Here is a 21,525-nt window from a genome sequence, read left to right on the forward strand (position 1 = left end):
CCTCCAACATACACCATAGTGTCCCCCCTCAGCGGCTTGGTATCGCTCTGAATAGATCATACCAACCCAACTCCCCGACATTTCCAACTCAACCCTGTCCCCTTGCAGCCCTCATACATATATATTGCTACCCCCCCCCGGCCGCCCGCTCTCTTCCCTGGAAGGCCAGAAACCTATCTTTCCCACGGGTGGGTACGTGAGCAGAGACATGGACTGTCCTTCCGCCCACACGTTGGTCACATGGCTGTGACGTCACGCCCTCCCTGCAGGAACTGGCCAATAGGATGTGCTGTTCCGGGGGAGCAATGCTAGCGTAAGCGGGCCCATGTGTGAGTGAGACTGTGTAGCTCGGCTTGTACCGCTGGCTAATGCTGTGAGGTGGGAGCGGGTCTGTGTGGCCCTCAGATGCTGAGCAGGGCCTGGATACTGAGCAGGCGCCTCTCCACCATGAGGCTTCAGTCTGATGAGTTTAACGCTTTGTTTACCGACGGGTTAAAGACACTGGCAAGTGAGTCTGTGGGAGTGTAGTGTGGCCCCTCTGGCTTTCTGTACAGGTGCTGGGAGTTGGGGCTAGCACATTGCTGCTATGGGCTACTAGTGACACAGTGAGTAGGGCCCCAGCCGCCTGCCAGTGACCTTGCACAGTACTCAGCAGCCTTATTCAGGGGCTAAGGCGCCTTTTCACTATGTTTTAGTAGGAGGCTATTCTGAGACAGGCTGTCTTTGGTCCTCTTTGTGCTTTATTTTAATTACATTGTTGTTCAGTTTCTGCTGGAATATAGGCTGCAGTGGTTTTAATGATATTCAATAGGAAAGGCCTGGGTAGAAAGATAAGTAATAGGAAGTAAGACATTTTGTAAACTCACAGAGAAAAGTGGCAAATGAGGCAAATCATTCAAAAACAATTATAAATAAAGAGCAATTAATAAGGGGCTAAGCATAGGATAAAGGGGTGCATCATCTTTAAGTTAAATGTTCATATGTTATAAAATATCCTATTCCTAGCAGCTTTGCAGCTGGTCTTCATTATTTATTTGTTTTACAATTTTTGTTTTTAATTGTTTGCCTTCCTCTTCTACATCTTTCCGACTTTTGTTCCTCTGTCAGGCTGTAATTTTATTGTTATTGATATTCCTTATCTATCAGTTCAGGCCCACTCCTATTCACATGCAAGTCTCTCATTCGAACCAGTGCCTGGTTACTAAGGTAAACTAGACCTTAGCAACCAGAGTTGCTAAACAAAAACATAAAATAATAAAAAATGAGGACTAATTGCAGATGGTCTCAGAATATCAATGTCTACTTTATACAAAAAGTTAATTTAAAGTTGAACAATCCTATCAAAGGAACAGTAACACCAAAAAATGAAAGTGTATATATGTAACTAAAATATAATGTGCTGCTGCCCTGCACTGGTAAAAGTTGTGTGTTTACTTCAGAAAGTCTACTATAATTTATATAATAAGCTGCTATGTAGCCATGGGGGCAGCCATTCATTACATTACATTATCATTTATTTATAAAGCGCCAACATATTCCGCAGCGATGTACAATAAGTGGGTTACATACATTGGACATACAGAGTAACATATAAAGCAATCAATAACCGATACAAGAGGTGAAGAGGGCCCTGCCCAAAAGAGCTTACAATCTACAAGGAGAAATGGTCTGGTCTGTTTGCTACAGTAACACTACTATAATTAATTTATATAATAAGCTGCTATGTAGCCATGGGGGCAGCCATTCAAAGGAGAAAAGGCACATAGCAGATAACAGATAAAACACTATTGTATTCCACAGAGCTTATCTGTTATCTGCTATGTAACCTGTGCCTTTTCTTCTTTGAATGGCTGCCCCCATGGCTACATAGCAGCTTATTATATAAATTATAGTAGTGTTACTGTAGCAAACAGACCAGTTTTACCAGTGCAGGGCAACAGTGCATTATATATTTATTACTTTAAAGCTCTTTAATTTTTTAGTGTTACTGTTCCTTTAAAGGACAAGGCAAGGAAATTTATTGTGCACCCTGCAGTGATCCTAATCACTTACTTCAGACTCATTTTCACTGGAAATGTATTGACCAAGGGTATCATTCTGGTGGGGGCCAGATAATTAATTGCAAAATAATTGCCTCCTTACTAGAATAAAACCCTGGGCTATGGCGTTTTACTGCAAAGAGGATCTGAGAGTCTGATGTTAGCAATTATAATCACTTAGGGGTGCCTAACAAATTGACAACCCCCTTTTTTGCTCTTTTTAACTTAAAGGTGACATAAGCAACCAGGTGCTGTTGTTGTTGCACAAAAATTAAGACCAACTGCATATTGTCTTAGAAAATATAATAACAAAAGGTGAACTACTCCTCAACCCAACTTGGCCTCTGTGAGATAAAGTGGAAACCTCACTGTGAGCTGGTCTGGTCCCATCTGGCGTGACATGACTGGCAGGCAGATCCGGCAATATAGTGTATATACATGTGGAGCAAACCTATATATAGAAGTTTTTAGATCCCTGTTTCCTACATCTCCCAGCATTCTTTAAAATATCAAAGGTTGGAGCATGGTGGGAGCTGTAATCTAGCAACACCCGGAGGTTTAGGGTGAAGAAACAAGAATCTGTGATTTTTTTTTTTTTTTATTATGAAGCTATTACCGTACTAACACACCGCTGCATCTGTATTCCAGATATCTTTGCTAATGAGCGCCATGAGCTCCGCATAGCAGGAGGTGCCGTAAGAGATTTGCTCTCTGGAAAACAACCGCACGATGTGGATTTTGCCACCACAGCCACTCCAGACCAGATGAAGGACATGTTTCTCAAGCAAGGGGTCAGATTGATCAATAATAAAGGCGAGAAGCATGGCACAGTGACTGCCAGGGTAAGATACACCGGGCTGAAAGTGCCGCAATGTGCAGATGGCAGACTCATCTTTTGTTCCATTATGCCATCTGGCTTTTCTCTCTCTTTGCCTATATTTCTCTATATGTCTATTTTGTGACCTGCACCCAGGGCTGCTATTTTGGTGATGGGTGTGCTTCACTCTGTTCTCTCTCACTGATTTACCAGTGTTCTCAGCAATGCAGTGATCCGTGTGTGTGTATGCTATCTCTCTTACCTCATTTTGAAGTTTGGTTAATCTGTAATTTCTTCTGTCCCTTTAAAGGGGTTGTTCACCTTTGCGTTAACTTCTTATATGTTGTAATCGCTTACCTTATACCCCAGGGTGGTGCTCCCACACCAGCCTGGGGGAGCTGCGAGACCGTGATCCTTTTCCTTCTTCTGTCTTTGCACCGCGTGCGCAGTAGAGCGAAAAGCTAAGCTTTAACAAGAAAGTCTCCATTTTCACCCTACCGCACATGTGTCGGCCCTGGGAGGAGGATGAGGATAGCTGGTTTGCAGCTACCCCAGCCTGGTGTGGTTTTCTCCTAACAGGAGCACCAACCTGGGGTTTAAGGTAATTGATTACAATCACTGGGGGGGTGCCTAACATATTGGTACCCCCAGTGATTTTACCTTTCCTTCTCCTTTAATCACCCCAGTGCAGGGTATGAGTGTGCCCTATATACATATTGGAGTGAAGCGCAAACTTCTTGTTACATGTGTCATTAGACGGGGGGGTAGTGAGTGGAGAAGACCTTAAGGTTTTTCATGATTTTCATAAAGCTGTTGCTCATGTTGTTTTATACAGTAGCTCTGTGCACTGGCTTAGACCCAGGTAAATGTATAAATAACTGCAAAAATAGCAATAAAATGCTTTCCCATTTATTAACAGCTGTACGTCGGTGCAGTTATGAGACAGGAAACCCATTTATGACCAACTTATCTTTATTTTGGCTTTTGTTATGTAGTAACTTTTCCCGTCCACCTTAGATAAATGATCAGAATTTTGAGATCACTACTCTACGGGTGGATGTGCAAACTGATGGGCGACATGCTGAAGTGGAATTCACTACAGACTGGGAGACAGATGCAGAGCGGCGAGACCTGACCATTAATTCCATGTTCCTGGGTAATATACTGAACCATGGCTGTACAAATCCATCATTTTAAACAGAAATCAGACTTTAAAGATACTTGGAAACCATTATTGCTGCACGTTGTTCTTGTGAACAGCTTTAAAGGAATATTTCAGTGTAAAAATGAAACTGGGTAAAATAGATAGACTGCGCAAAAAAAAAAAATGTTTTCAATATAGTTCGTAAGGCAAAAATGTAATCTATAAAGACTGGATGGATGTCTAACATAATAGCCAGAAATCTACTTCCTCCTTTACAGCTCACCAAGCTGTTAGCAGTCAGTAGCCAATCAGTAACTTGAGAGAGGGGGGGGCGTATGGGACATAACTGCTCAGTTAGTTTGCTACTGAATCTGACCTGCGTGTTCACAAACTAACTGAACACTGACTGAAGTCACTGACTAACTAAGAGGTTAGAGAGCTGTAAAGGAGGAAGTAGTGTTCTGGCTATTATGTTAAACATCTGCCCACCCCAGCCTTTATAGATTACATTTTTGCCTAACTATATTACAAATATTTTGTACTTTGCGCAGTCTATCCATTTTACCCGTTTCTTTATACAAGCACACAAACACCAAAAATCCATTGGCACCACTGGTAATACCTAATTTGAGGCTTATGCCTACTCCCAAGCAGTTTAGAGGGTCCTACTGAAGCACAAACACTATTCTCTGTTCAGTCATCTCTCTTGTAGCCCTTCTCTTGCGAGTTCAGATCATTCAAACCCCCTGCATGCCCTTTGTTGTTGCACCCACACTTATTTTATCACTGTTTTGTCCCTCAGGGTTTGATGGGACCCTCTACGATTATTTCAATGGTTATGAAGATTTAAAGAATCACTGTGTAAAGTTTGTGGGGGATTCATCACAGCGAATTCAGGAAGATTATCTGAGGATTTTGCGCTATCTTAGGTAAGGAGTGCTTTTTAATCTTTCTGAACAGTGCTTCCTTAGCTATAAATACTAAATCTCTTTTATATGGGGACTTTCCACAAAATCTGAACGCGCAGTAACATGTGTTTTGTCATTTGGTTGCCAAAATGTTCCATGCCTACAGTGTTGCTGTACTAATCTAGTTAAACCTAGTTACAGTAGGGCTGCTACTGCCTCATTTTATTTGCCTTCACAGCTCCTCGTTTTTGTTTGACACAGTGCTTAGTATTGAATAAGTGCAGTGAATTGTCCTGAAATCCATCTTTGTCATATGGTGTGCACTGGGAATAGAGAAACTAATTACCCTGAATTGGTGCAGTTTTTTGCTAACAGGAGCACCGGCCCAGGGTATCAGGTAAATGATTACAATCATTGGGGGTACCTAACATTGTGCACCCCCCCAGTAGTGAACCTACTGAATCTATGTCTTTAGAGAATAAATACATATATTTTGATATGGGCCAATACACAAGTTTGGTAGTTTTAAGCCAGTAGTCTGTAGTATCTGAACATGGACCTCATATATTTTTTATCATCACACATATCCCTTTCATTTTTTTTCTGTTTATTAAGGTTTTATGGAAGGATCTCAAAGAGGTCGGGTGCTCATACATCAGGCACACTGGATGCAATTAAGGAGAATGCATCTGGGCTGAGGGGCATCTCTGGAGAACGGATCTGGGTAGAACTAAAGAAGATCCTAGAGGGAAATCATGTCAACCATCTGATGCAGATTATCTATGAGCTAGGAGTGGCACCACATGTAGGTAAGTATTACTGAGCAAGAGAAATAATAGTGCAGCTCTGGTGTGTCGCTGTAAGCCAGTGGTCCCCAGCCAGTGGCTCAGGAGCAACATGTTCTTCACCAGCCCCTTGGATGTTGCTCCCAGTGGCCTTTAAGATAGTGCCCATTTTTACATTTCTGGCTTTGTTTTGGTTGTACATAAACCAGGTGTACTGCCAAACTGAGTCTCCTGTAGGCTGCCAGTACACGTAGGAGCTACCAAATAGCCAATGACAGCCCTTACTGGCACCTCAAAGTAAATATTTTCATGCTTGTGTTGTTCCCCAACTCATTTTACATTTAAATTTGACTCGTGGGTACAAAAAATTTGGGGATCCCAGCTTTACATAGAGCCATTTAGTGTGTGACGAGTAGGGGCTGATATCAAGTCTGGAACAAGCAGCTGGCTTATTGGGGCAAATGTTATGAACATTTAGGCATGCATCCAATCATGTAAATACCATTTACAGGTGAGTTTTACTTCCCGTTTTGGAGATGTACACAAGTGCATTCCCATGTGAGAATTATATGATTTTTAGCGAGGGAAATAAGGGGAGCCGTGCAAAATTCTAAAAATGATTGTGCCTGCAGGTTTACCCAAAGGTGGAAACCTGGAGGAATTTGCCAAAGTCTGTGAACGCAGCCATCGCATGTCTCCAAAACCCATGACTCTCTTGACTGCTCTGTTTTCCAACACGGATCATGTCCAGAATCTGGACCTAAGGTTAAAGATATCCAAGGAGGAGAAAAACCTGGCCTTGTTCTTGCTACAGCAACGTAGGGAGTTAACTGCTGAACGAACAGATGCTGCACCCCTCAAGCCCTTTAAGGATTACGTGGTTGATGTAAGTACTACAAACATTTCACAGATCTTAACAATATTAAGCGAGTAAGTATTCAACTGTGTACTTGTCTAAATAGGTGTATTAAAGTGGACCTGTCACCCAGACATAAAAAGCTGTATAATAAAAGTCTTTTTCAAATTAAACAAGAAAACCCAAAGTCATTTTTATATTAACACATCCAAACCCATTATAAAGGGATTTAAAAATTCCAGCTGTCAATCATATATTGCCTGCCCCCTCTATGCCTTAGGCATAGAGGCGGGGCAGACAAGTACTTTAACTTTCAATTCAGTTCTCACTTTCCCCCTCTCTCCTAACCAGCTAATTGTGTAGCCAGTGCATGGGCCCGGGAATCTGATCCCCCATTCTGGCACATACACAAGTTTTGAGGTGATACAAAGCTTGCCTTAATAACAGGAAAAACTAATGTTAATATGTTGCCCTATTTGTAACATAATTCTTAGGCTGTGTCTTAAGCAGGTAGTGCTAGGAGCTCAAAGCTAACACTATAAACATGTACCCACATGACCTGGTTACTTTTCACCTACTTAAACCTAAAAAGCGAGTCTCTTCGTCCCTTCTTCTGTTATTACGGTCTTTTTTGTCTTTCAGTCACGTGAGCCTGATGCACACAAAAAAATATCTGAGCTCCTGAAGTACCAAGGAGAAGAGCAGCTTTTTCGGGAGATGGAGGGCTGGACATTGCCCCGCTTTCCAGTCAGCGGCCATGATTTGCGGCGTATGGGCATTTCCTCTGGCAAAGATATCGGTCGAATTCTTCAGGAACTGAGGGAACACTGGAAGGAAAGTGGTTATCAAGCTAGCAAAGAGGAGCTTCTGAACAGAGTTGGGCATGAGTGAATCTCCTACATTGAGATGAATGAAGGGATTTGTTCCTGTCACAGAGAAGCTCTGAAAAAAGCAAATAAGGAGCCTCCATATGAGTACGGCGCAGGGCTGCTTACTAGGGAGTAAGGTGTATGATTTGACCTAAATATGGCCAGTGTGACCGAATATGCAGTCATGGACAGAATCACCTGGTGCCTCCCAGGGATACTGAATTGTCTTAGTTCAACCAAAGAATGTTATAGATGGTACCAGTCATTTGGGGAGAAATGAATAAAGACAGAGAGGTGGTTATTATTTCACAGGTTTTATAACTTCTCATTTAAAGTTCTATTTATTTATTTGCTCTAGACATTACGAATTTTGCAGTGCAATATTCACTTCTCATTTACAGAGAAAAGACCGAGTACAAAGAAAGCAGGTCCCACACTGATGACTTTAGTGGTTTAGGGAAAGACAACAAATGGTCTAAATGTAATGATAAAAAGGCTGCTTCTATCAGTGCACTTCTTCCTTGTTACCACACGGGGGAGCTGCTTTATTATTTTTACACTCCTTTAGAGAATACAGGTTTTCTGATTATACTTATTAGAACTGGAAAGTCACATTGGTAACCCCTATATTTTCAATGATTTATAGTGCAAAAAAAAAAAAAAAAAAAGGCCAATTACCTGCCCTACCCTTATACACCACCCAAAATAAAAATCTATTTCTCAAAGAGGTTTAATTTATAGGGCAACCTCCAGCTTTAGGACTTTAGCTGGGACTGCCCTGGCTTAACATATCCTAAAAAGTCCCCCTGACCTTTCTCCATCTGTGCAATAGCAACACTGTCTGATTGTCCATTTAACAGCCCCAAGGTTTTCCCTATCGGTTCACTTATACTGTCCTTACATAGGTTCTGGTTTAAAGAGGTGGTCACCTTTGTTAACCTTCAATTTCCCACATCTCTTCATACATCAGCTCTTTATGCAGCACCCATTGAAATGAGTGCACATCTCCTGCAATGTCTATGGAGTTAAACAGAAACGTAAGTTGCCAACATGCTGAGACCAGATTTATTGGTATTAGGGAGAAGCACCCATAAATCCAGAGTTGTGACCATACGGCAGGAGGGTCAGGGGACTTTTTTTTTTTTTTTCCTTTCTTTTGGTAGATATATCGGAGTCTAAAAAATTAAATATATTACAAAAATATTTTTTGGCCTCAAAAATCATTAAAAGAATCCTAGGTGTTACATCCATTGTAACTAAATCTGTTTGGAAGCTGAATAAGTGTATGAGGAAACATTCCAGACATTTCCATTGTTTCAGAGGGTGTCTATGTTGAGATACAATGAAACAGAGGTTTTGTTCTACAGGGATAAGAAGTTTTGATACTAGCAATGCGCAGGGAGAACATATAGCAGACTGTGCTGGTTTTAACATTCCTGATCAGCAGGTCTGGACTGGGATTTAAAATAGGCCCTGGCATTTCAAGTACACAGAGGCCCAAACAGCCCCCCACCAGCCCAATAAATAGTGAGTGTCTATGGCATCTTACAGCAGCCCTTCTGGCATTTGCCAGAACCCACAGATTGCCAGTCTGGGCCTGCTAATCAGAAAGGCATACAGTGACAGCCCTTCTCCATACTTACTTACAAAGGGCTCAATTACAGGACAGGTACCTCTTTATCAGCAACATGGTCTCACATGCTGGGACACATGCAGAACCCCATACCTGCAGAGCATCTTTCTTGCGCAGAGATAAGGACATTTGTCAGCAAGACAAGAGAAAGCAGAGCAGTGATAAAGCAGTCCCTGATTCAGGATTCACAGGCACAGGATTGGGGAGTGATCATGCCCCATTTCCCCTTCATCTGGCTCTGGGATTCGAGGCTGCAAAGCTGAACGAGTCAAGCCCCAAAACTTCTGAGGTGACAGATCTTTCCGCACTGCAGTGAATTTCCATCCCATGTGACTCCCGCAGACCCTACATTGTGCAATAGTCCAAGCGAACCTGCAGTGCAAAGAAATACAATAATAAATACAACAAGGAGGACAAAAAGGGCATGCCGAATGGCAAAGGTGGAAATCGGAGAATAAAAAAAAAAAAATCTTTAATAGGACACAAAAGGCCATTGTAGTGAGTAAGGAAATCCGGTGACAAGATACACTGATTGCACCAAAGCTAGAAAGCATGGGGCATCATGGGAAAATATAAAGAAACACTTTGCATATACTGCAAAAACAGAAATAATGAGGCAATTAAAGTGAGATAACGTCAACAAAAAGGTCAGCCTGTTAGGTAAGATGAGCTCTGCAGACAGAGGACATAATGTTCTGTTCTGTTACTCAAATGGGAAAGAGGATTGAGCAAATAATGGATATATAAGGAGATGACAATACAAGGATGGAGCATGCAGAACTGCAAAGTCACCCAGGAGATGGGATTCAAGCTATAAATGTAAGAAATCAGTTTCTATTTTACTTATTGCCATGTCGGCCAGTTAATGCTGGACCCATATGGGCGGAATATCAGATCAAATGACCACGTAGCAATCAATTAGATATTAGAATAATTTAGCCACAAGCACGTGCCATATAGGATCACTGGTCAGGCTGTTTATGTTAGGTAAAGATCAAATCATTAGGTCAAGATAAAGGTAGAGGAAAAAGATTCCATAGAGGCAGAGTACAGAGGTTTCTAGTAGAGAGGGAATAAAGAGTCTTTGCCAGCTGTTGTCATACTCACCCTGGGAACCAGCTGTTCTCTGTGGAAGGACGACCCACCAAGCTCAGATTAAAGGCTTTGTAGACAGTCAGAGTCTCATGAACGTAACCATGAGGATTCACATATGCAGCCATCGGACCACAAAGTGATAAGCTACAGATAATGGCAATTGGGTTATGACCTGTCTTTGCTCACTGGAAATCATCTTCTTGATGCAGCCCAAGAGATTAAAAAACAAGCCCTCCCAAACCAATCAACTCTACTAAAGGGCACATACAACCACCATCCTTCAATTATTTACCCATTTAAACCAACTGCTCTTAATAAGACATTCCTTATAAGCACACAACATAGCTAGGCACCAAGGCATTTTAACTTTGCTGCCACAAATGAATTTTATTCTCAGCCTTACCTAAAGATCTCATTCTTTGTGGTGATCTCTGTGTCGGGACAGTGCTTACAACACAGCGATGTACACTGGAGAATGAGAGAATTTTACTCAGATTAGTACAAACAGCGTATAACCACCAGACCTGGACTGGCATTCTGTGGATTATGGCAAATGCCAGAGGGGCTGCTGTAAAATGTCATAGACAGGCATTATTTATTGGGCTGGGGGTCTGTTTGGGCATCTGTGTGCCTATTTTAAATCCCAGTCCAGGCCTTTGAACCACCACAATCTCAGCTATAAAGGGGTGCTTACTTTGCTCATAATGTCAAGCTCACAGCGCAGACGCTGTATGGCATTTCCAATCTGCAAAAGCTGGATACGTAAAGCATCATCAATAGGGAGACAGGCTGCAACCCGGTAAGAGAAATCTGTAAAAAGAAAGAAGGAAGATTACAAGTAACAACCCTTGCTGCATAAAAATGAGGTGCCTGTGAGTGCATGTACAATTATACAGAAACAATAACAAACTATATGTACTACATTACAACAGGCCCAAGAGTGGCAGTGTATGAGAAACTAAATGGACTGTGGAACCAAAAGAAAAAATGTACAATGAAAGGAAAGTATGAGAAACAAACAGAACAAAGGCAAATGGGGTTAGTTGGACATAATGCACAGCTGATAAGGGGGAGTTAGAGCAACAGAGATAAGGGTATGGCACAGATCTTACCAATCGGATTGGCTGGCAGAGAATCATCCCGCAGATTCTCATCCCACTCATGCAGCTGTAGTTTCACTCGTTCCATAAGGGAATCCTAGTGCATGACACAGAATTGGCTTTAACTTGCAGTCAGTGCACAAAATCATCTCAAAGCAACAACCTGACAATATACAAAGTACATATAATATACAGATTGATGCCTTACTAAAGGCAGTCACACAGACAGATTTAAGATGCTGATTTGGGTCCTTCAGACCAATTCGGCAGCTGATCTGCCCATGTATGGGGCCCTCCGATAGGCCTACCTGACTGATATCTGGGCGAAAATAGTGCAGGTTTAATTTTACTGTTAGATAGAGGATCACGTTGGCTTCTATTTCCTGTCATTGTAATTCGATCATTTGGCCCTATGGCCAAATGATCAGATTAGCAAGATATAGCCTACCTTGGACGTACTGTGGGAAAGAGGTCACCAAAGAGTGGAGTCTATAGTGTACGGCCACCTTAAATGTCCTAACACTGTCATTTTATGCTTGAGTTCCAGAACACAAACTACACAACTGCTGCCAGGAAAGAGCTAAGAGACACGCAGTGATACACCCCAGTCAGTTCAGTATTACCCCCATCAGAACACATATTTATTGTAACTATTTTAGTAGATTCTGTACGCTTCCATAGCTCATACTGCACAAATCTCCCACCCAGTGCAAAGCTGGGACACCTTATTGCCCCCTCCCAAGTGATGCTAAAACAAACCCCAACTGAGGGACACTCACTGCATCATACAGAGCATACAGCCAGGAAGGCCAGGAGGTCAGACTGGCACCAAGGAACTTCCTCTGTGGAAACATGACACATAATTACATAAGAGCTTTTAAAAGAATAGAAATTGTTAAAATGATCAGACAGTCAAGGAATATTCCTAGTTCTATTTAGCTCTGTTTGTTTTCAGAATTATTAAAGGATAAGTAAACCTTTAGAGAAAATGTAGAATTCCTTAGGGTATTTTTCTAAGCACTTTTGCAATTTACATTTATTTTTTTTGTTCGTTGAACGCCCATATAATACATTTTCAGAACGCCACCAGCTGGTCAATTTCTGAAACTGTAGTCAGAGAGATACCATTAAGAAGGAAAACAGAGATGTATTCTGATGTTGCTCTGCTCTGAAGGAGATGAAAAGGGGTTTCTGATCTCTTTCCTGAGCAAAACAACATCAGTACAGCTTTCAGTTTTCCTTCTGAGCTTATATCGGTCTAATCGCTCCGACTGTTTAGTTATAGACACTGTCCAGCAGGTGGCAATGTTGTTACAAAATTAATTATATTGGCTGGTAACAAATAACTCTGAACATTTTATAGTTTACTTATCCTTTAAAAGTTCATCAAGCTGGCTTGACATGAAATTAAAATGTTCTTATGGAGGCATTTATGAGCTTTCTGTTTCTACCCAGCTACCAGTAACAGCTTCTGATATCTTAGTGTGACTTAAGATGAAACTAACTACCTAAGGTCACAGGCTCCACCTCCAACCTGGTCCCCTCCAACTCCCTGGTGGGTTAATTTCTGACATCCCATTCTGTGATTGGATGATACAGAATGTATTGTACAATTTGTCACTATATACTAGGGATGCACCCAATCCACTTTTTTGGGATTCGGCCGAACCCCAAATCCTTTGTGAAAGATTCGTCCGAATAACGAACCAAATCCAAATTAACATATGCAAACTAAGGCATAGAAAGTGTAAGAACCACACACCCAGCAAAAGAATTTCAACTTCCGCATTTATGTGGCGAAAATCACATGATTATAAAGATTCGGATTTGGTTCGGCCAAAACCACGAATTTGTCCAAATCCAAAAAACCCAGAATCCCAAACTGAATCCTGGATTCAGTGCATCCCTACTGTATACAAACAAGAACTTTACTCTATGTATTTTCTATGTATTCAGTGAACCCTGATGTAAAGAAATAAAAATTACAGTTTTCATTACCAACAAGCCTTATAAGTATTCTACACGCAAATTGTAGGAGCTGAAACTGTACCCTGCGGTACTTGTGCAGCCACTGGCATTTGCTCTGTGGGCTTCGGCCGCTCACTGGCTTGTTTGTTGGGAACAGCAGATGCCGACTCTGAGAGTCCAATTGCAGAGATGTCATGGGACAGGGTAAAACCCTCTCTGGAAGAATCTGCACCCGAGCCACCTGGATCCTGGAGTAAAACAAAAGCACCCAATATTAATTAATAAGTGTATTACTCACCCTAAATAGGTTCTTGCGCTAAAAGGTCATTTTTTCATATGAGACAACTTTAGTCTTATAATAAAGGACTGCACTGCTGTAAAGGACAGTAGTGTTACTCTGCGACTCCAAACATCTAGTGAAAACCCTAATGTTGGTGGTTTTCCCACCATTAAAATCTTTCCCTCATTTCTACACTTTCCCTAAATGAAGTCCATGTTCCTTACCCATCAGCCTGAGTTCTTGTTTCCAACACCTGAAACCTCTGCCTTCCAATTGCTTTCACTTTTACAGTCTCAATCCCAAACTCATGCTCTTCTCGATATGCGTAGATTTCGGCAGTAGTTCCAAAGTGTGCTTCTCTCTGAAGGCCATCACTGTTTTAAAGGCAAAGAATTTATTATTATTAGTCTTTATATAGTGCTGATATATTCCACAGTGCTTTACATAGATTATACATCATTCACACTAGTTACTGCCTATGGGAGCTTAGACTCTAAAGGTCCCTATCACATTCGCACATAAACTATGGTCCTTTCTATTAGGAGCCAGTTAACCATCCTGTATACTTTTTGTAACTGGAGTATGTGCAAGCATGAAGAAGCTTTTTCATTAGTCAACCATATTCAATACTAACAAATATAGCCGACATTGCAAGGCTCCTTGTGTCACACACCTGTATGCAAGCACAGCAAATGTTCTGTCCCTCTGAATAAGACCACGCACCATGCTGACCTCTTGTGGCCTGGAAAGATGGAGAGGCAGAGTCTGCCCTGGAATCAGCATGACCTGAACATGGGGCAGTACTGGAATCTGTTGGCAGCTGTCATCATCATGCAGTGTCCGTCCATGGAACTCTTCCATGTCCACCCCAAGATACTGTAAACATACAGAGACACATGTATTCCTACCTAAACTATGGCTGTTTCAATTCACATACTTTTTACACAAGGCAAACACTGGGATGGACTAAATCTCTCTCCTTAGCACCCCCATTTTGCCAAAAAAGGGACCCCATGCAATAAGATCCCCCTGTAAGTATTATCCCTATCAGAAAATCATTCAACTCATTGTTTTTAAACATAGCATGGAATGTTTCCTTGCTGAAAGAAAACCAGGGTAGCTACAATAATGTTAACGTGTTCAGGGCTAGAAAAATCAGTGTAATGCCTCCAGAAAAATGGGAACCTCGAACACTAAGAGGAGGGAGGGTTCACATTGGTGGGTCCTCTTTTATTAAGGGGACCAGAGATCCTGAAAAGTTAGGGAATATGTAATATGTATTGAAATAAATAGTCACAAACTGCATGCGATGTTGGCAAGCTGGTGTCAAAATTGATGATATTCGGGGATTCACTGTCCGCAGTTTTTGCATCTTCCAACTCCATTTCATCTTCCTCTTCACTCTCTGTTGGAGACATAAGTCTATGAAGCCGAAATCCAATAACCTTCCATGTTTGCTACGTATCAAACCAAATAGAATATAACGTACATTTACTGCAGTGGCAAAAAGCTGTGTGTTTCCTTCAAACTATCATTTCTATAAATAAAGCTGCTGTGTAGCCATGGGGGTAGTTTTTAAAATTTAAATAGGGCTAAATGGCACAGGTTACATAGCAGATAAGCTCTGTAACACACCATTGCATTCTATAGAGTGTATCTGTTATGTAACCTGTACCTTTTCTCCTTTTTTCCAGCTTGAATGGCTGCCCCCGTGGCTACACAGCAGCTTATTTATATACTATAGTAGGGTTTCTAAAACAAACACACAACTTTTACCAGTTTATGGTAGCAGTACATTATATTTTAATTATGTTGATACACTTTCATTTATTGGTGTTACTGTTCCTTTCAGGCAACTCCCTGTTTGGTAATCTAAACAAACATGGAATAGTTTCAGTTTCTCTGTTTAGCTGAATAGCAAGAAAACATAGCTTGATTGTGATTAATACAACAGGCAAACATATGCTCAGGATAAGCCCCTTTCATTGCACTCCTGTTGCAGAATAGAATATACTGCCCCTTTAATGCCAAACCAGAAAAAAAACAATAATTCTATAAGTTCTACCTATGTTCTGTCCGTGGATTCCCACATTGTGCCCCTTAAGGATGAGATTTGGGGTGATGTCTAATTTGCTGCATTGGGTACTAAACATTTTTTGCATGAGCAAGGATATTCTATCTTCCAGTTTCATTCTGTGACCCCTTCTTTGCTAATTTATTGCTAGTGCTCTGTTTGTTTTAATATCACTGTAAAGCTCTATGTAATATAAATCAGTGCTGGTAAGGAAGCATTATAACAGTAAGCAAAATATGTTGCTATTTGTTTTGAGAGCCCCAAAACAAATGTGCAATCATCTTCAGAATCTGGTGGATAAATTTGTTTTTTTTAAGCATTAATGGCAGTAAGATTATAAAAGATTAGCTCAGCTGTAAAAGCATCAGGATCTGGAAACTGACAAGTAACAGCAGCTAGGTGATGCACAAAACTCACCTGGGAACAGTTTCATGCTTAGCTCAGAACAGTGTGTATATTTGTAAAGACCCGGGGGAGGTACACAATATTATGTAATGCAAAACCACTTTAATTAAACGTAATACCACAAAAGGGGGACTGGAGGAACCCAACTCAATAAGAGAAATTAATTATTAAAGAAAAACAAGTACAGGTATAGCATATATTAGCTAGAATGAATATTGTAGCTAATACATATAGTTTTACATATAAAGGGTTTTCCATAATTCAGAGCATCATTCATAAAATGTACTAGTACAGTTGTTTTTCATTGATGACAAAAGCTATATCCCAGGATGCATCTATCAGAATATCTATTTGTATAATTCTAGCTTAGTGTCCCAACAAGAGCTTTCATAAATATTATATATATATATCAAGTCTTGGATAAAGGCCCAAGATGGGGGCCGAAACGTTGACCTGCCTTTCCATGTACTAAGCTTTTATATATTTCAATAAAAGTTAATTTTTAAAGGATTCCCGGTGTGCACCGTTATACCTGAACTTTATCTAAATTGCCTCAATCGGTAGCACCTGATAATTACATGCTAAGGAGTGCTGGACTATTGCGGTTTGTATATATATATTTTATATATATAAAACATAGCAGGGTAACTGTATGTGCTTGTGCTACCATGTCTTCCAGTCTATGATGTACCCAACACACGTCTGCCCTATGTTTGAATGCACTATAATGAGCACTCACACTAAAAAATATATTGACTGTCTGGGTGCTAATAACAAATAATATAATAGCCCCATTAAGTACAGCACTCAACAGGTCTTATGCAAGTAAAGATACAGTTTTTGGGGTATTTTTTTTAACAATTTGGGAAATTGTGGGAAAAATGGCACCAAACAATAGTCTCTACGGCAGGGATCCCCAACCTTTAATACCAGTGAGCCACATTCAAATGTAAAAAGTTTTGGAGAGCAACACATGCATCAAAAAAGTTCCTGGAGGTGCCAATGATAGCTATAATTGGCTATTTGATAGCCCCTATGTTGACTCGAAGCCTACAGAAGGTTCTGTTTGGCAATTACACCTGGTTTTATGCAATCAAAGCTTGCCTCCTAACCAGAAATTAAAAAATAAGCATCTGCTTTGAGGCCACTAGGAGCAACATACAAAGGGTTGGCGAGCAACATGTTGCTCACGAGCCACTGGTTGGGGACCACTGCTCTACGGCAACCTATCAACAATACACAGTGTTTGGTGACTAAAAAGAAAATAACCTATCAAGATGTCCGCAACAAATTCAGTTGCTGTTTCACAGGGTATTATACCCAAAGAGCATGTAAAATATTGTATTTAAGGGTAGTAGTGAATAGTGCTTGGTAATAAAGCCAAGTGATAGAAAAGAGCTGTAAAAGGAAACAAAGGACATACAGACTGAGGGACAGAGAGGAATACCTGAACACAAGTTCTGAAATGATCAGCAGTGAATCAGGTTTGCTGTGCCAGGACTAGCACTCTGTGTCCAAGCAACAGACACACACATATATATATATATATATACACACAGGATTGGGATCCCTTATCCGGAAACCCGTTATCCTGAAAGATATAATTAATCCTTATTGGAGGCAAAACAATCCTATTGGGTTAATTCAATATTTAAATGATTTTTAGCAGACTTAAGCAATGGAGATCCAATTTATGGAAACGTCAGGTCCAGAGCATTCTGGATAACAGGTCCCATACCTGTGTATATATATATATATATATATATATATATATATATATAGATAGATAGATAGATAGATATATAGAAAGCCAACATATTAAGGAGTACAAACCAGAGATTGTTCATCATTCATATCAGTCCCAACCCAACTGGAACTTACAGTGTAAAGCCCAAGTCACATAAAGGAGGAACATGCACACAAGGGCCAGTGACCGTACCTGCATGCTTTTAGAGTGTTGGACATATGGAATACATACACATACCTACAATACACTGCCCTGTATAGCATCACTGGAGTCATTCACATACAAACAGCTTCATATAAAGGAAAAAAACACTGGAATCAGCTGAATCCTTGTATAAATGCTGTGCAGTAGACAAACACTGGCCATAAAATCCAGTTAATGACCCGTTCATAGCAGACGCTATATATTTTTTTTCTCACAACAGGTTAATGACAAGCAGCACCGTTTCGCAGGTTTTGTTCAATGGGGCAAACTGAGCTGGCAGAGATGAGCTCATCGGGCATATATTTAGTGCACATTCTACGCAGCTGATTTGAAGTTATTCTTTATATAGAACCAACAGCGTTAGATTACATGCATGCTGCAGACTGCACTTGTTTCTGTAAAACCATGCAGATGAAATGTAACTGCTGCCTAGCCATACAGCATGCATACAATGCAGCCCATCATCTTTATGGTAAATAAACTGAATGAAGGAATTCTTATAGGGAAATCATTCTCTCTTAAACCCAAAGAGGAAACTCCTTGCACAGCAGCAAATCGTCCTGATCAGCTGACTCCCGGACATGGCAGATTGATGGAACCCAAGCTGGGGGAGTAATTGCCCCTGGCACTGAGGTAACGTTATACATCACTATGCAAAAGCAGGCTATACATCATTGTTTATTGCCTAACCAGGGGCAGCCTTCGAGCATCAATGCTACATGCAGGTAATAATAATGGAACATTCTATAGCAATGTCTGACCAAAGAACACACTTCCCCAAGGCATTTCTCCTTCTGCCTATGTTTCAGCTACACCCGCTTAGCTCTAATGATTTCAACGCGTGTCCCTAACTAGGGGGCGCTGCCATCATTACCCGAGCTTATAACTTGCAGCAGATTGCCCATGTTATTGATGCCGGGATCCTCCTCGCCTTCGTCGTCAGCCATTGCTGTTTACCAGCAGTGCATGTCGGGATCGTAGCCCCAAGCCCAATAGATACAGTCTTTTGGCGTCACGTGACATAGGGATGCGCGTCAAGCCTCAGTATGGGAGCCACGCCTCAGCCTGAGAGGGTTATTTTAATTGGACGCCTCATCCAGCGAAGTTCTATGATGTTACTATGCAGATGTTGGTTGACAGGCGTGCGGTGTGAGAGAGTATTGCTTAGTAATGGGAGTATTTTCCATAGGAACCTAGTTTCCATCGTTTTCACTGATGTGAGAGAGTGGTTACAGGCAGCAGATATTAAAAACTACATTAACAACTAACATTGCTATTAAACTACAAAGTTATGAAAGTTACACAAATCACTTCACATTTTTCATGCTCTACTGAGTCTTTATATGTTTTTAAGTAAATCCATAACTTATAATTATACATATCAAGAGAATCTGCAGAGAATTTTCTTTAAATAAAAACGTTGGACAACTGCAGTATCGCAGAGGCTTAAGACATCAATAAAACCAACCTTCTCAGCATTGTGATCTGTCCTGTTTAAATACCTTGGGGGAGATTACCTGCACGCCCGAACAGATGTCTAATGACTATTAATATTTTGCAATGTCATTTTGACTATATCCATTACTCCCCTGGTCACACCCAGTAACTCTTGGCCACATACCCGATTCACAACCCTAGTACTGCCTCCATTTCACGTAATTCAGAAGCATGAACAGGTCAAAGGGCAGAGGTAAATGTAATGCTGTGCAAACTATAAGGGTGAAGACACACGGAGCTACTAGTAGCAGCTACTTGTCATGGCTACTTAAACAGACAATGCTGATCATTTACTGATAATTGTCTCTATGTGTGTTTTACCAGAGGCAATTCTCAGTTTTGTCTATGGCAGGGGATTTTCTGGCCTTTAGTAGCTGTGACAAGTTGCTGCTACTAAGTAGCTCCTTGTGTCTTCACCCTAATATTTGGATGACCCGGCTGTTCATTAGGGAGAGGGCTGCTCCAAAACCATGTGATTCCTGAAAAAGTGTGAAGAGTTGACATTTGTAGACATTAAGGAGTCTACAGCAGGATAATTCACATAGAAGAGACTTATATTAGCTGCCAAGAGATATACAAATTACAAAATGAACGTTAAAATATACAGCACATAAAGTGAGGTTTGCCTTTAAGGACTTTCATTTCCTCAGATCATGATCCAGTACTGGATTTCTTGTCCCATAATACCATACAGTTAAAAAAATTGAAAACGGGACAAAAAGGTCTGCTGTGCACAGCATGGTGATAGTTTTTTACCATGCCCATTTCATACCTCCCAACTGTCCCGCTTTCCGCGGGACAGTCCCGGTTTTTAGAGCACATCCCGCTGTCCCGGATAGTTCCATGAATGTCCCGCATTTCCGTAATAAATTACGGAAATGCGGAACATTCATTGACTTACCCGGGACAGCGCGATGTGTTGGCGCTCCTTCCTCCCCAGCGGCTCCTCAGTGTATGCGGCTCCTTCTCTGGCGGTCCCAGGTATTTTATAAGGTTGCCTGGGACCGCCACAGAAGGAGCCGCATACACCGAGGAGCCCCTGGGGATGAAGAAGACGAAGGGAGTGCTGTGTATATTGGGGGCACTGTGTATCGGGGGGCTGTATCTATTGGGGGCACTGTGTATGGGGGGGCCACTGTGTATGGGGGAGCTGTCTCTATTGGGGGCACTGTGTATGGGGGGGCTGTCTCTATTGGGGGCACTGTGTATTGGGGGGGCTGTCTCTATTGGGGGCACTGTGTATGGGGGAGCTGTCTCTATTGGGGGCACTGTGTATGGGGGGGCTGTCTCTATTGGGGGCACTGTGTATTGGGGGGGCTGTCTCTATTGGGGGCACTGTGTATGGGGGGGCTGTCTCTATTGGGGGCACTGTGTATGGGGGGGACTGTCTCAGTTGGGGGCACTGTGTATGGGGGGGGCTGTCTCTATTGGGGGCACTGTGTATGGGGGGCTGTCTCTATTGGGGGCACTGTGTATGGGGGGGCTGTCTCAATTGGGGGCACTGTGTATGGGGTGGGACTGTCTCAATTGGGGGCACTGTGTATGGGGGGCACTTTCTATGGGGGGCATTGTGTATGGGGGCACTGTGTATGGGTAGTACTGTCTTTTAGGCTATTGGGGGCACTGTGTATGGGGGGGCAAACTGGTAGATAGTTATAACTCACTAATAACTCACTGCCTTCTCTCTATATTTGTATTTTATATGTAAGAGTTGCTATATTGTTTCCCTTAGGTAGTACAGTATGAGGGTATAGCACATTTGCGTCTGATCCTGCCATTTCTACTATATAAAAGGAGAATTTTTTGAAAAAAAAATGGATGGGGTGTGGTAATTGGGGCGTGACCAAAAAAGTGGGCGTGGTCAAAAAATGCCGTGCTGCGCGCACCAAATCTTTTTGTCCCTCTTTTCATTTTTCAAATGTTGGGAGGTATGCCATTTTGTGACCATGTCCCTTAATACCACATCCATTTACCAAACCACACCCCAGCCACTATAATTACTACAGAAAATGGATAATCAGCATATTAACCCCAGATGTGCCAGTATAACCACTAAATAAAATGGATAATCAGCATATTAACCCCAGACATGCTAGTAAGATCA

General features: G+C 41.5%; 2 protein-coding genes across 4 annotated transcripts; one reads left to right on the forward strand and one right to left on the reverse strand.

The window, feature by feature from the left end:
* Positions 1-306: 306 nt before the first annotated feature.
* On the forward strand, positions 307-7,722 carry trnt1 (tRNA nucleotidyl transferase, CCA-adding, 1). Of its 2 annotated transcripts, none has more exons than XM_012960722.1 (7): positions 307-329; positions 2,688-2,881; positions 3,874-4,012; positions 4,803-4,929; positions 5,524-5,717; positions 6,326-6,579; positions 7,192-7,722. In XM_012960722.1, the coding sequence occupies exons 1-7, from the start codon at positions 326-328 to the stop codon at positions 7,438-7,440; spliced, it is 1,161 nt and encodes a 386-aa protein (XP_012816176.1). In that variant the 5' UTR covers positions 307-325; the 3' UTR covers positions 7,441-7,722. The 2 variants fall into 2 exon arrangements, with proteins under 2 accessions (XP_012816176.1, NP_989006.1); NM_203675.1 differs by having other exon boundaries at positions 328-508.
* On the reverse strand, positions 7,717-18,884 carry crbn (cereblon). Of its 2 annotated transcripts, none has more exons than XM_031900042.1 (11): positions 18,686-18,725; positions 14,796-14,899; positions 14,168-14,370; positions 13,719-13,868; positions 13,297-13,462; positions 12,026-12,088; positions 11,259-11,343; positions 10,841-10,956; positions 10,550-10,614; positions 10,159-10,290; positions 7,717-9,423 (listed from the first exon to the last, which is right to left on the reverse strand). In XM_031900042.1, exons 1-11 carry the CDS (start codon positions 18,708-18,710, stop codon positions 9,237-9,239), a joined length of 1,296 nt encoding a protein of 431 aa, XP_031755902.1. In that variant the 5' UTR covers positions 18,711-18,725; the 3' UTR covers positions 7,717-9,236.
* Positions 18,885-21,525: the final 2,641 nt, after the last annotated feature.

Source organism: Xenopus tropicalis, chromosome 4 (assembly GCF_000004195.4).
Source record: "Xenopus tropicalis strain Nigerian chromosome 4, UCB_Xtro_10.0, whole genome shotgun sequence".
In the NCBI taxonomy this organism is placed as follows: domain Eukaryota; kingdom Metazoa; phylum Chordata; class Amphibia; order Anura; family Pipidae; genus Xenopus; species Xenopus tropicalis.